This window comes from Drosophila obscura, unplaced genomic scaffold (genome assembly GCF_018151105.1).
Source record: "Drosophila obscura isolate BZ-5 IFL unplaced genomic scaffold, ASM1815110v1 contig_151, whole genome shotgun sequence".
Taxonomy (NCBI): Eukaryota; Metazoa; Arthropoda; class Insecta; order Diptera; family Drosophilidae; genus Drosophila; species Drosophila obscura.
The window spans coordinates 264,852-279,670 of NW_024542737.1; the positions used below are offsets into that span (position 1 = coordinate 264,852).

Genomic DNA, 14,819 nt, shown 5'->3' on the forward strand with positions numbered 1-14,819 from the left:
GCAACATATTTGCCACGACGCTGATTTAAGCAAAGTGTCTAATGTCACGCCCTGGCTGCTTCCTACCTCTACCCTTTTCCAGTCTCTGGCCTGTCTCGCCCTTCCTCCCCCTCCCCTTCGGGATGGCGGTGGGGTTGTCAAATGCCATATGCAAATGACTTGCTTATCAAACAAAGTATTTTTTGGGGTCCGTGTGCTGTTTTTGTGGGCTGAGCCCCAGACCCCAGAACATTGCGTGTGAAGTGGAACAACTGTGCGTATGCGCAATTTTAACATTGTTTCAATATTACGCATTCGTTGAATGGGTGGGGGGATAACTGGAGGTGCATGAGGTTGAGTTGGTGGGGGGGTCGGATCTGCTCTTGGGTAGGTGTTTCGGTGCTCGCTGTTCGGTTTTTGGTTTCGGTTTTTCGCCTCCGGCTTTTCCAAGTATGCACAAGTAATGTGAGAAAATTAAATTTTTCGTATCGCCGCAAAAGGGTCTGTGTGGGTGTGTGTTTCCTGCCCCTCTACCTCTCTTTGTCTCTCCGACAGTGTGTGTGTGTGTTTGTTGGGTTACACATACGTTTACAATTCTTGTCGTAACATTGCCTTTCCTCTCTATATCCCTCTCTCTTCCTTCAGGTTCTCTTAAGAGGGCGTGAAAAATAGAACTTAATTCAATCTGCATATAGTCGAACTTCCAGTCCTGTCTCTCTCTCTCTCTCTCACTCTCTCACTTCTCACTCACACTCCTTCTTTCTCCATCTCTCTGCTGTTTGCTGTTTAAGGAATATTTAATTAAATTCTGCCTTTGTGATTGTTGCCAGTGTTGTTGCCTCTTGTTAATTGAATGCCAGAGTTGTAGCAAATGTGATTATCATTGAATTTGTCATTTGATTTATGCGTGGAATTAAGAGCGTGACATTACCATACGCAATGAGTTGCCTTAACGTAAAACAGTCTCAAAAATGAGCAGTTTTAATTAGAAATTTAAGATTTATTTGGGTTCTAGCAGAGAACTTACATATGAAAGGAATCTTTCCTAGTAATCTCATATTAATTCCATTACCCCGACCCACACATAATTGAAATTATCTGTGTGTAGTCCTCTGCCATGGCTGGGGCACATTTCCACACCATTAACCGCATCAGGATTCATTTAAGTTCAATCAAAGCCAGAAACCGTTCGATATGGACTGTCCATTGGGGGTTGGTCGCCGAGTGACAGCCACAAAAGCCACAGAAACCTTTTTGCTTGTCCGCCAAGCGTGAAGCAAAATTGCAAATGTCAAATGCCTGACGCGGGGGGAAGACTTGCTTAAGAGTTTCCCATGCGGAAAAGCCACAAATCTATAGCAAACTTCTTTGCCTCTAAAACTTTAACTTATCGAGTGGCTGATGCCAGATAAACCGACGGCTAATTAGCAATGCAACAGTAAGAAAATATATAACTCTATATCCAGCATTCTCTCGAAGGATTTTAATCAGAAACACAAATATTCAATTAACAAACAAATGTCAAGTGCAAAATTACCATGCAGCTATGCAGCATTCATTAATTTGTGGCTGGAAAATGTTCTGAAATTTTCAACACTGAAAATTGTACAAAATTATGCAGAATGTCTTTAGCCTTCTCTCTCACACTCAAACACTGTGTCTGTCTCGCTTTCGCTCTTGTTTGTGCATGCAAATTGTGGCAGGAAAAGGAGAGGAAATTCTAATGTAAATTTCATGGTAACACATAACAAAAATGTTAGCCAAAAACTCTCGAAGCAAAAGGACAGGAAAATGCTTCACTAACTTCAATGCCAGGCCACTTGATGTCTCTTTTTCTCACTCTACTATGCCTTTATATCTATGTATGTCTCTCTCTTTTTCCCCCTTTGCTGCCTCTCTTTCTTTTCGTACCGGAAATACTTGGCATGCCTCATTGAAGCTCGTTAGCTGACTTATTGCCAGAGTCTAGAGAAGGGATTCTTGTTGACAGCTCATGGCGGCACTTTCAATTGAAATAAATCCTCGCACCCACACTCTCACACACACTCCGGAGAGAAAAAAAAGAACGAAATTTGTCAATTTGTTGTCTGGTCCCACTTCAGCCACGCCCATTAGCCCATTCACACACACACACACACAGACACACAGTAGGAGTGTGAGCGGGAGTGGGTGAGGGGGCCTATCATTGATGCCTAAGTGTGGACCAAAGGCATTGTCAATACTTGAGCCTTTTTACAGCTCATTCACAGCCTAGCGGCCCAGTCCTTTGCCTCATTTCTTTTGGCTTTTCTCACTCTCCCTGCTTCTGTATTTTTCTCTTGGCCAATCGTCTTCTCTTTCTCAAGTGTTTTTCAAGTGAAGATTAGCACGATTCCTGTGTGTGTGGCTTGTGGGGCAGGATGCCAGTCGCTCTCCCCCGCTTATCATTTTCGCCAGCTTGCTGGCGGAACTGGTTTTTTTTTCCTGCCTCGATTTCTTTGAGTTGTTTGGCAAATAGGCATTTGAGATATGGGTATATTTTTCTGTTTAGATGTGCCCTAAAAGAGTTTTCTCCAGATAACCAAATAATATTCAATCAAAATAGTGCCCCAAAAAGAAGGCAACAGAAAATTATCATAGAAAAAATAAAGAAAATAGTCGGCAATGACTGATAATTATCAGATTATAATCTTTTTGCAGCAAGGAGGAAGATTAAAGTATAGAAATAAGTAAGTAAGTAAGTATTTACAATCGGAAGCATATCCTTTTCTGTTTAAAACCCTCTGCATAGAACAACTTTTTGTGGCTATTTATGATAATTGCCTGACACCATCTGCGCGTCACTGGCAGGTGGTAGTCCCCACTTGGAGGCAGCTACGTTACGTGTACAAAGTTGTCGAGCTAATGCCGAGAGAGACACACAAAACGAAAAATAAGAAGAAAAAAAAGCACCGAAACGAAGTCATTTGCACCTTTAAAAGGGTATTAAAAGTGGTCTCGAAGGAGGTGGGGGAAAGTAGGCAAAGTAGGGGATTGCGGGCAAGAGCGGACTTGAGTGGCAATCAACATGAGAGACACACACACACGCACACACATTCAGACATGCAGTCACACAGATACAGAGAGGGAGGGAACTGCGTAGCAAACAAATTAGAACACGCACGAATGACCAGGCCACAAAAGCGATTTGATGAAGACGATGCACACATAGAAATAGAAGAATAAAGAGGGGAAGTAAGCGACAGAGAGAGAGAGAGAGAGAGAGGGAGGGAGGGAGGGAGAGAGTCGGATAGCTGTGGCAAGTAGATCAGAGAGGCACGTGAGGCAACTACGGCAACTGTTTCTCTCAAGCGGCATAATAATAATTGAGTAGATGCCAGAGCAAAAGTAGCCCAAAAAAAAAGATAGTTTCAGCAAATGCAAAATAAGTGAACGTCCGCAGTAATGGAAACAGCAAGAAAGAGACAAGGAAAAGAGACAGCAAAGAGAGAGAGAGTGTGAGAGACAGAGAAATAACGGCTCGACCATTACCAGCAGACAGTCGTCTGCCACGACTCTGACCGACTGGGCGTATACGCAATTTAAGCCGCTTTAAGCCAGGCCCAGCAGCGGTGGCAATGGAAACCGTAACGAAAACTGTCCCCTCATCTATTCGGAATGGGATTGGGCTCGGGTGGCCTGTCCCCCCACATCTGCCACTAAGCTGCTGCACGCACATGAAAAAAGTCCTTGAGCACGACACAGACCAAACAAAAAAAAAGAAACAGAAAGGAAGAGGCAGCAGGAGGAGTTTTCCCTCCTATACACCACTTGGCCAGGCCAACTCGAACTGGCACTTAAGAGCGTCGATGTCATGTCGACACAGAGAAGGAACAGGAGAAATAGGAGGAGCATGAGCAGGAGCCTGGGATAATCTGGGGATGGGAACAGGAGCAGGCATCAAGTGTTGGCGGCGCCTAAAGTAACTGAAGTCGGCAAATACCCGCGATAGCTCTGGATAGCTCTTCTGGTGGGGCAAGAGAGGCGGAGACAGAGTTTCCTAGCTGACACCGAGCACACAGAGAGCGACATGAAGCTAAGTGGCGTAAAGCGTGTACTTAATCGCTTAAAGCATTAGAATTTGAAATTGAATATCATAAAGGATACTCGTATATATTCAAAAGTGCGAGGCATCCAACGAACAAAACGAAGAGCAGCATCAGGAACAAGAAAAGCTGCTAAAAAAGAAAAAGAGAAAAAAAAGTGTAGAGGAAAAAAGAATGAGTAAAGCACACAGCAAATAGTTGTAAAACACTTTTGGCCAGAAAGAGAACCGGGGGTAGAGAACCAAGAGACAGGAGTGTTACGTGCGGGGTTCAACATTTTCCGAATAGTCGAGTGTGCCGTGCTCAGCTGAAGGGGTTTCGCCTCGATTCTGCTGAATTGGCGGCTCGTAAAATTGTTTTAAGGTGCGACATAAACTGCAGAGAGGTGCTACAGACACACAGACGTGATTCAAGCTATAAACAAATTGTTAACTCGAATAAATTCTGTAAGGAAAGTGGGACATCAATAAAGTGAAGGAGCTTTCCTTCCGTGAAGTTTTAATACTTTTCAAAACAAAAAAAAGTTAAAACTTTGGCTTAATTCACAGCAAAGCGAATTAAATCATAAATCCCTAAACTCGAATTTGAAGTAGCTTTAACAAAAGTTATTTAAATATAGTGACCAAAATTTGTTTAAAATATAAAAAAAATTAGTGAAATTGGATTGAAAATCAGCAAAAATTGGTCAACTGCAAAAGCTTTACCAGTATTTCGTTGAACCCTTTTTCCAACAATCATAAATTAAACAATTGAACTTTTTGTCATATTTGGCATAACAATAATTTACTGTGAATCTAACAAAAAAAGTTATAAATTGCAATTAAATGTATGCTTATTTTTAATGTAGGGTTGAGAGATTGAGATTGAAATTGACAGACAGAAATGAAAGCGAATTGAAGGCGACAGCACAATCAGTATCAAAATGTGGGTTCAACCGCCCAGTTGGCATTAAAAATGCATGACAAATTTGACAATAGATGGGCCAAGAAATCAATAACATCAAATATGCATTGACCGGGGCTGTATCTATAGATGGATGAATGAATGGATGAATGGATGGATAGACGGGTGGAACGAGTGGGTGGGCTGTCTAACATTTTCCAATTTGCTTTTATCATATTAATTTGATTTGTTGGACTATTTGGAGAGGGGTCAAAGAGCGAGAGGGAGCAGCTCGATAATGAAGCGAAACACTGAGTAAATTAGTACAGAAATCAATTATTCATCCTAGATCCGATGGGAGTTTGCCTGAAAATTACTGTCAAATTGTATAGACGGGGTAGGGCATGGCAACTCCATCAATCACTCACTCAAATATAGATAGATACTCGCCCGCAGGCACGAAACAAAATTAGCACAAATTGAAAATGTTTCCAGCAATCTTGATTTTACTCGCTTTGCTACTCGACTCGGTTGGTGGTTTCATCATCACCGTGGATGCCCACGAGGAGATTTGCTTCCACGAACGTGTCCTGGAGAACGAGCGCATCACCATCTCCTTCGAGGTGATGGAGGGCGGCTTCAAAGACATTGGTGTGTCGATCAATGGTCCCGAACAGGAACTTCTGCACCACTCCGATCGGGACTCCGTGGGCAGCTTCACCTTCAGCGCCAGCAACAGGGGCTTATACATGCTCTGCTTCGACAACCAGCTCTCCACTTTGACCCCCAAAGTGCTGATGTTCCAGTTCCATGTGATTCGGGGCCTGGCTTACTACACGGATCCCATGCGACGCGGCGACGATATCCTCGAGCAAGCCATTGTCCAGCTGATGCTCAACGAACTGTCCAGCAAGATGACGGCCGTCAAGCAGGAGCAGGAGTACATGCACGTCCGCTATCGCGGCCACCTGGATGTCAGCGACAGTGTCCACTTCCGCATTGTCTCTTGGTCGATTTTCGGTCCCACGCTACTGCTGATCATGACCGTCCTCGAGGTGTACTATCTGAAGCGCTTCTTTGAGGTGCGCCGTGTGGTCTGATGTGTGGATTTTTTCTTGTTAAATGCATTTTTGATTGTGAAGATTCTTTCTATTGAGCACTAACATTGTACTGTGTCTTTTTGGGTCTCTTAATTATGGAATTATATCCGACATAGTCTTTAGCTATGTACCAAAATGTATCTTCCTCTTACCATAAGAAATTTATGACATTCTACCAATTCAATCGACCATCCCGCCACACTCCTTATATTTCCCATTGTTTCCCCTCCACAATTTGTTGCATATTTCACGCTTCACAAACCATAAAAAGTTTGTCCTGAGAGGAGGAGTGGCAGCCTCAGTGGGCGCTCAAGTATCCATAAAGTTCACTTCACCTCCATAGAGAACCGAGCTACCACATTGGATTAGCACAAATTTATGACGGCTACCCACACATGGCCAGCACCCACACAAGTGAGTGTGGTGGCAAGGGATGGGAAACTTATCATATTCATTCACAAGTTTTACCATCATCTTTCCCTTTTCCCAGGCATAGAGATAGAGATACTCACAAAGAAAAAGAGAGAGCGAAAGAGAGCCTGCGACTGGTACTGAGAAATGGAAAACAATGCTAAAGTTTTTGCCTCTTATTTACGACAATGTCGCGTCAAGTTGGTCTTGTTTTTTTTTTTTTCTTTATTCTGTTTTTTCCATATACATCGCATTGTAAGACTCGTACTATGTGAGGTCCCCTATAAAGTAGCAAGTTTTTCGACTTTTTCTCTTGGCTGTTGCATAATAAAATGAAGCATGTTGTGTGTGGCAGCTCCCGAGACGCGGCAGCTGGAAGCTGGCAGCTGGCAGCTAGCGGAATGAATAAAGGACACCCGACTAGGTCCGATATTGTTCCCCAGCGTTGAATGAAAGAAAAAGTTCACGGACTTTGTGGCTGCGGAAAGAGAGAGTGATGGCAGCAGATAAGAATAGGGCAATAGAGAGTGAGAGCAGGAGGTGAGAAAATGTGGTCCTTGGCCAAGTAGCTAGTATCCTAGCAGCCAATGGAGCAGCGCATAAACGAAGTTCCATTAACAAAAGGAGCAACGAAATCTATCCAATACAAGAAGGAAAGTAACTAACTGATAGATGATATAATTTTATTTAATATTTCCAGAGCTCATAAAGCTTAAAGATTAAAGATGCGTATCAATTGATTTATTTATCTAGCAAAGAGATAGAGAAAGATGTCTATATCAATAATTATTGACATAACTCAAAGCTTCAGAATGATTCTCCGAGTATTTCTCATCCAATAAGCATGAACTACTTCAGTTCTGGTTCAACTCCCATTACAATTTTCCCATCTACTCAACGTACCAATCAACTCTGTCGCATCAGATCTCTCCATCATTATGAGGGGAGGGACAGGCCACGGCATAACCTCATGGCACTCTGGCTTCAATTATGTTTTGCATCCTTCAGAGCTGTTCACTTAATTGCATCACTTGCAGGGCACCAGCAGTGCTGGGGGCTGCCTGGCTTCGTTGTACTCATAAACAAGCCCAATGCATTGGGGCAGGGAGTGAGTGGCACATTGCCCGATGCCCTGGAACACCACTCCTTCGTTACTCCTCATTGTGGCAATTCAATTTTCTATTATGCCAAGTTGAGTTGAAAGCAATGTAATGTTAATAAAATACTCGTACTGCCAGCAGTACCAACAGTGTCGACATTGCCGTCCTGGCATCCATTCAATGTGTATCCGCAGCAGCTATGGCAACTCTGGCAACATTACGTATACGCAACGTGGTGCGCCTTTTGTCCTGCCTACGAGTATTTACCCAGAACACTGCAAACATAGGCAGCCCTACATATGAGAGGTGCACAGGGTGCAGGGTAGAGACTATGGTTATAGCCATGTTATTTGACATTTATTTGCCATTTCCCCCCGACCCATCGAACCACAATGGAAGTTGAGCGCAGATGAGAATGGTGGAGGCAGCACTTACCTCGCTTCTGTGGCGTCTGCATGGAGGAAGGCGACGGCGTGGCCTGTGCCTCACCCACGAGATGCAGGAGGAGCAGCATCAGCACCAGCACCAGGGACAACAACCGCATCAACAGGCCGCAGCTGGCTTGCGTTCCTGTAGCTCCTTTGTTCTGGCCCATCATCGGCCGCCGGGCGACTCCACTTGATCCTTGACTTTGGTTTGTGTTTGGGTTTCGGTTTTGGCCTCTTTTCCAATTCCCCAATCAGTTGGAGATGCGTTTGCTTTGGCGCAATTCCCTTCGTTTCACACTTCACTTGCACAGTTTTCCTTTTGCCACACACCTCTCTCTCTGTCTCCTTCTCTATCTGTAGCTTTTTTTCGGTCTCTTTTCCTTATTATTTGTTAATTTCACACATCCAAACAGTTTTTATTGGATAAAAACTTTAGTGGATATTAAATGCTTGTGGAAATATTTGCACGTTTTTATATGCACTTAATATCTGCAAATATTTTCATTTTAATTTAAATTTCCACATCAATTTTTTTCTCATTTATTAGACAATATTTGATATTCATTAAAAAGCAATTTTCCCAGTAATTGATTCGCATAATTGGGTCAAATGCAAGCAATCCAAACATTTCGATGCCATAATGCAATGGCATTTTTCGGTAATGCTCTGCGAGACCCGATCATTACTCATGTGGCGTTCGAGTTCCTTGGGGAACTGAAAAATGAGTGGAAATCCTCCCCGGGGCGGTGCCGCTACTCGCAATCATTCTTCATTAGATGAAGGGGCCAACGTGTCAAGGACTTTTCGAGGACGACCACAAACATTTCGCAGTTGCTGCTCCGTTTTCTCTTTCCCTTTATTTGATTTTTTTTTGTGATATATATCAAAAATTCACAGTTGCATTTCCATGGAAATTGGCAAGAGGAAAAGGGAGAATGCAAAGCAAAAACATTTTTTAGTGGCCCGAAAAGGGAGGGAGAACGCAGGAGGCAGGCGTCGCTCTGTGAAGCTTGAAAAATTGCAGCAATTAGTGGTGCTTGGAGGTCAACCAACCAACGAGCCAAAAAGGACACGGAACCAGCACCCAACAGCCAGAACCAGCACCAGCACCAGCACCAACACCCATTACCATTCCATTCCAAGGGCCAACCTGCCGACGTGAGCCAGCCAAGAAATATGTGACAGAAATATTTTGGTTAGGAATTTGGTTTTCTTTTTTTTTTGCCTTAAAATAATTTTAGTGAGAGATTTTTTTGTGGTAGGAGATTAAAGGATAGTTTGAGGGCAGTCTGGAGAGTTTTTGGAACCGTTTAAGAAGCAAGTTGTTGGTTCCGCGAATCAGTTTAAAGGGATATATGATTTTTGAATTAATATAAGATAGAATCTTTTTATTATACTATTGATTCCATAAGTCCTTGTTTCCAACGCTAATCACTTCTACCACATAAGTTTGAGTTTTTCTCTTATATCCACTATAATTTAATGTCTTTATTCGTATTGTTATGTTCTCTTATAGAATTGTAATTTATGAATTATACATCAATGGAATAGTCCATTATTTTTTTAGTTAATTGCTGTCTTAAATTGTTTGACGGATGTTAATCTGTTTTCAGAGAGATTTTTTCTTTTTTTATAGACCGATGAAATACAGCTCAACAATTTGTACTCATCCCACTATTTTAGACCTTTTTCTGTGGGTTCAGCTGGCTGAATTTCAATGGATCGCCCAATTTTTATTTCACCTCTAGGCGCATTGAATTATTTATGCAAAAGTTTGAACGGTAGCACGGGGAAATGGGTGGATCAACAAAAAGAGAAGGCAACAAACAATCTGGGGCAATAAAAATCAAAATCGGGCCAAATTCAGCACGGTGGCATGTGGCATATGGCGAAAAGGGACGAAATTGTGGCTACAGCCAGAAAGAAAAACACAGGGAGAAAAACAAAAGCCAGCAACAAAAAAAAAGGAAACAGGGAGACTCCTGATGGCCATTGATGGATGTAGCACGCGTCTCCCCTTTTATTTTTATTGTATTTCTCGAGTATTTTTCATTTGCAGAGACACTTAATGGAAAATCACGTAGTTGCCAGAGAAAATATATACAGCGAGAGAGACAGCGGCCGCAGACGCACTCGAGGATACATTTAATATTTAATCTTAACGAAGGACATCAATTATAATTACACAATTTGCTGTAACGCAGAATTCTCGAACGACACTCAAAACGACACGCGCCTCACGACTGTTCCCGCCGATGTCTGCAGTCGAACTGAACGCGTGTGGCGGTCCTGATAAGCGGAATCCGCTACGTTGGATATACGTCTCTGCACGCAAACCAAAGCCACCAAAAACGACAGGACAGGACAACCTTCAGATTCGGCTTGCAACGGCTAACTGAGCCATAAACCCACGACACCCACGAAGCGCAACGAGACGCAACGAAGCGCCACGAAAGCATTTGTCGGCTCTGAATGAAAGTGAAGCTTATTTGCAGAGCGAAACGGTAAAACCAGAGCGTTAGAGAGAGCGTGAAAGCTCTGCTTAAATCACACACACACACACACTCTGTCTCTCTTTGGGTCTCTTCCATCATCTGACTTTTGTTTACGCTTTATCAGCTGTTTCCGGAGCTTAGGCGCGCCATTTAGAGCAAAGCACGTGGCTGATGTTTTGATTTGACATTATATAAGGGAGAAATTCAGCCAGAAAGAGCGAGAAAGAAGAGGCATTCAGATGGCAATAAAGGTTACTATACCCTCATAGATTCCCAGCTTCTTTGATTACACAGAAATATTCATAGATATTCCTTATCCAAAGATTCGCTTCCTTCTTTCTTTCCTTCCTTCCTTTATTGCCCCAAGTGATGCCCATCAAAGGCAGCTCTCTGTGGACAGCTGTGGACGACCTTTGCATGCCAATTAGACTGGGGATCTTAACGGACATGCCTGAGCGAACAACCACCCAACCCCCCCACCAGTTATCGTTAAGTATAACGGTAACGGTGGAATTTTAAGATGGCGCAGAACCAAAACTGGACATTTATACCCCGTATTCTTAATGTACAAGAAGTTTACTATGTACGTGGATATTTATGAAACAGACACCTGTATCTCGAACACAGTAACTCAGATTTCCAATCACACACAATCGAACAGACCAACGAACGAGACAACCAGGACATAGCTATGTAAACAAGTGAAAACTTTGCTAGTATTGCCATCCAATCAACCTTAATTCAGATGGTTCTTTGAATAGTTGGATGCCATTAAATTCGCAATTGAACTGTTGTCTATTTGGTGACCAGTAAGTAAATCTTTGTATCGGGTATCTTTTAGTCGGAATGAGTTAGTAAAAAGATCCGACTTGTATTTTTTATCGCGCTGCCTTCAGGGCAGCTTTCAGCAATCAGCTCCGGCTTCAGGTGCAGATTGTCCTGGCGTTCTCTTTATTTTCTCATTTCCTGGTCGACGCAGCCGGAGCTGTCTTCAAGGATATACTGTGCGCAGGTGTCAGCAACAGAAGTGAAGCCACTAAAAAAGCCACACACACACATTCGCATGGGATGCCTTTTTTTTTCTTTTGCTTAATTTTCGTTTTTATGTTTTGACACCCTTTGGTAAAGTTTTCTACCCCAACCAGGCCAGCCACTGCCACGGACACTTACAAGTTTCTCGCTTGTTGCCGTTGACATTTTTATACATCATCTGTCCGGACGCCCCATCTCTATGCTGCTAAGAGTATCTCTTCCTCCTTACACCTTTTACTGTCTGTAAGTGCCACCATATCATTTCGTTGTTTCTTACATTTTTATTTAATTTTTTCCTTTTCTTTTTTTCGGGTGATTTTCCCTGTTGTTTCCCTGAAATGCCTGCATAAAGTTTTTGTTACCCATAAAGGCAAGTGCCTGGCTTTCGTTTTTTTTTTGTATTTTATTGGGCCTATATAATCGTAAGAGTGGAATCTGGCAAGTGTGAGGAGGAAATAAAACAGAGGGATGGGTAAAGGAAGACTTTGTTCAATATTTAATCACTATCAAATGGAATCAATACGAACATCACTGAAATGTATTTCTTGTATTGACAACCTTTTTAGGGGATTTATTTACCCTAAAGCATATAATTTGCACGCGTCATTAAATCGTACACAAAATCGTCACGAAATTGATTTAAATGGCATGAAATTGTTGGATAAAAAATGAGCGTACAAATTAATTACATTTCCAAATGGCCAGAGGCTGCAATAATAAGCACCCCCCAGCCACCCCCCAGATGTTATTTATGGGACAATGGCAAAAATCACGTATATTGCTTATGCGTATGTATATGTATATACGTAATCATCAGAATCTGCAGCCACCCCAATGGCAGCCCTGCAATCCAACACATAATAAATATTTATACAGACATTTGTTTGTTTTACACGGTATTCGTCATCATTGAGATGGAGTTGGGTTGGGTATATTGTTTTCGGATCAGAATGTGCCTTTCCCACCTCTCAATTGTACCCCTCTCATGTAGTGGGTATCTTCTAGTCGTCCAGGTGACCTTTTATAACTTTCTTATTTGTTTTTTCACATGTGTACAATACATAATAGTTACACGCACACAGTCCAATCTCCCGCCCGTAGTGCAGTTTGCCTGTTGGCTCAGATTATTTTCCTTGCCCCTTACCCCCTCTGGCACCCACCACACAACTCCACCGCGTTATGCTTTGCGAAAATCCGTGGAAAACCTTTGTTTATGCTTGCACATATGAATGTATAAATTACGTTGCTTCGGTTTTTATTGTAAACAAAATGAGTTTGCCTGCGGGCGGGTGGCCGAGTGGATGGCCCTGCCCCCACTGCGTGTACCCGCCGGCACGCGCCTCAGCCGCATTTAAATATTTGCACATGGAATTATTTTCGCTGGGAAAATTGTGGGCAGGCAGACGTTTTACAAAGTCAAACAAAAGTTACCACCGTTTGTTGCCACACCTCAGCATGCCACTGCTTACCCACCCCCTCCCCACGTTATTCCCCACCTGGCTGGCAGCTGTTAAACTCTGACCCACACCACCTTCTCCCTCTTTGTCTGCTTACCCCGTTGTGGCTCCATTTATTCCACCTTACTCCTACCTCTGGCTCTACTTATGTACCTCTCCCTGTGGCATTGAGAATTTTAATTAAATTTTAATTAGGATTTATTACTTATTTCATTGCTGGAGAATGCTTCCTGGCTGACCTGACCCTCCTTCGATTGAACCATAATTGGAGGTAATTAAATTGGTTTCGAGGTCGAGGAAAATCAAGGACGTAAACGGTGCTCAAAAGGCATAGCTCCGGCATACATACATACATATATACAAGCTGGCACGAAACCAATGAAAAATCGACTCTCAAATAAATCCCTAAATATGTATGTCCCAGACATTTATTTTCCATAGTTTTCCATAATAAAAAAAAAAATCCAAATCAACTTTTGGAGTCCCGCCCCATAGGCGGTGGCAGGGAGTTTGCGGCATTCTCTCCTTTCGCTACAAGGGAAGAGAGCGGATTTTCTGGCCTAATGATCGTAAAGTGACAGACCAGAGCGTCGTCCACAACCAGAACGGCAGCGCAGTTGTCGAAGATGTTGCAGTAGTTGGGGGCCGAGAAGATGGTGACCAGCTGGCGATTAGCAAAGAACTCATAGCCATCCGCTACGACTTGATGGGCTCGGGCGATCAGGTTGAAGTTGTGCTGCCGCAGGAAGCGCTCCACAATCAGGTGGCCGAAGGTGACGCTAACGCCGCGCTCGTTCCAGCCCCAACCGTCGGTGTTGGGGTCCGGATCGGCCCACAGCAGGTCGCAGAGCAGACCGGCGTCAGGCACATCGGTGGGTCGTTTCAGCTGCCGGATATCCTCGAGTGCATTCAGCTCCGGACTGAGGCCCCCGTGTACGCAGAAGATCCTGTCCGACACAATGGCGGCCACCGGCATGCACGTGTAGCAGTCGACAAAGGAACGCCACAACTTGATGCTGTATCGCCTCTTGCACTCGTCGAAGAAGCCGTAGATCTGGTTCAGCTCGGCCGACTCGTGGTTGCCTCGCAGCAGAAAGAAGTTCTGCGGATAGCGCAGCTTGTAGGCCAGCAGCAGGGTGAGTGTTTCGATCGAGTTCTGGCCCCGGTCCACGTAGTCTCCGAGGAACAGGTAGTTCGAGCTCGGCGGGAAGCCACACTTCTTGAATATCCTCACCAGATCCTTGTACTGGCCGTGTATGTCGCCGCAGATCTTCACCGGCGCACTCAGCTCCAGCAGCATGGGTTGCGAGAGGAACAGCGCTCTGGCCGACATGGATATGTCTGTCAGCTCATTCTCGGTTAGCTCGCTGGCCCGCGGATTCCCCCCATCCGACACAAGCTTCTCTATAATCGTATCCAAATAGGTCATGCTCTGGCGGTGAAAAAAGTCTGTGCCAGCATTGCCATCATTCACGCCAGAACTTGAGCGACGGGACATAGTTTCAATTTTATGTTTTAAAAGAATTTTGACAATTTTGCAGAGAATTTTACGTGACTTTTTTGATATATTATCAGAGGGCTACTTTTAAAGCATTCCTTTTCAGATCTGAGACGAATTCCAAGAAAGGAATGTCTGGAATTCCATTTGATGGGTTTCACCGATTTAAGTCAAGTGTTTAACTTGGCTTCTTGCGGTCCATTAGACTCCATTTCTCTCTCTTGTTGCTCCATTTGCCTTTGCACTTTAGTGATTTTCTTATTCTCTATCTCTCAGATCTCCACTCTACACCCTCTCGCACTTAACCCTTAAGCATTTCAATTATCAGACACTTGGCATAAATTTCCCAGCAAAACAAAAAACAAAAAAAACA

General features: G+C 43.5%; 3 protein-coding genes across 4 annotated transcripts in view; 1 reads left to right on the forward strand and 2 right to left on the reverse strand.

The window, feature by feature from the left end:
• The window catches only part of LOC111079754, a 59,548-nt gene extending 49,201 nt beyond the window's left edge, over positions 1–10,347 (reverse strand). The window contains exons 1-2 of one of the 2 annotated variants that reach the window (XM_022375039.2): positions 10,150–10,347; positions 7,972–8,344 (exon numbers count right to left, since the gene is read on the reverse strand). In XM_022375039.2, the coding sequence (XP_022230731.2) occupies positions 7,972–8,134 (163 nt within the window). In that variant the 5' untranslated portion in view covers positions 8,135–8,344; positions 10,150–10,347. Of the gene's footprint in view, positions 1–7,971; positions 8,454–10,149 lie in introns of both variants that reach the window. The other variant, XM_041591821.1, reaches the window with a different exon arrangement.
• LOC111079756 (transmembrane emp24 domain-containing protein 2) lies at positions 5,319–6,086 on the forward strand. Its single transcript, XM_022375042.2, has one exon. It carries the CDS (start codon positions 5,411–5,413, stop codon positions 6,023–6,025), a length of 615 nt encoding a protein of 204 aa, XP_022230734.2. The 5' UTR covers positions 5,319–5,410; the 3' UTR covers positions 6,026–6,086.
• Positions 10,348–13,128: 2,781 nt separating the features above from the next.
• On the reverse strand, positions 13,129–14,567 carry LOC111079603 (serine/threonine-protein phosphatase alpha-2 isoform). The gene has a single exon (XM_022374840.2). The coding sequence runs from the start codon at positions 14,444–14,446 to the stop codon at positions 13,418–13,420; it is 1,029 nt and encodes a 342-aa protein (XP_022230532.2). The 5' UTR covers positions 14,447–14,567; the 3' UTR covers positions 13,129–13,417.
• Positions 14,568–14,819: the final 252 nt, after the last annotated feature.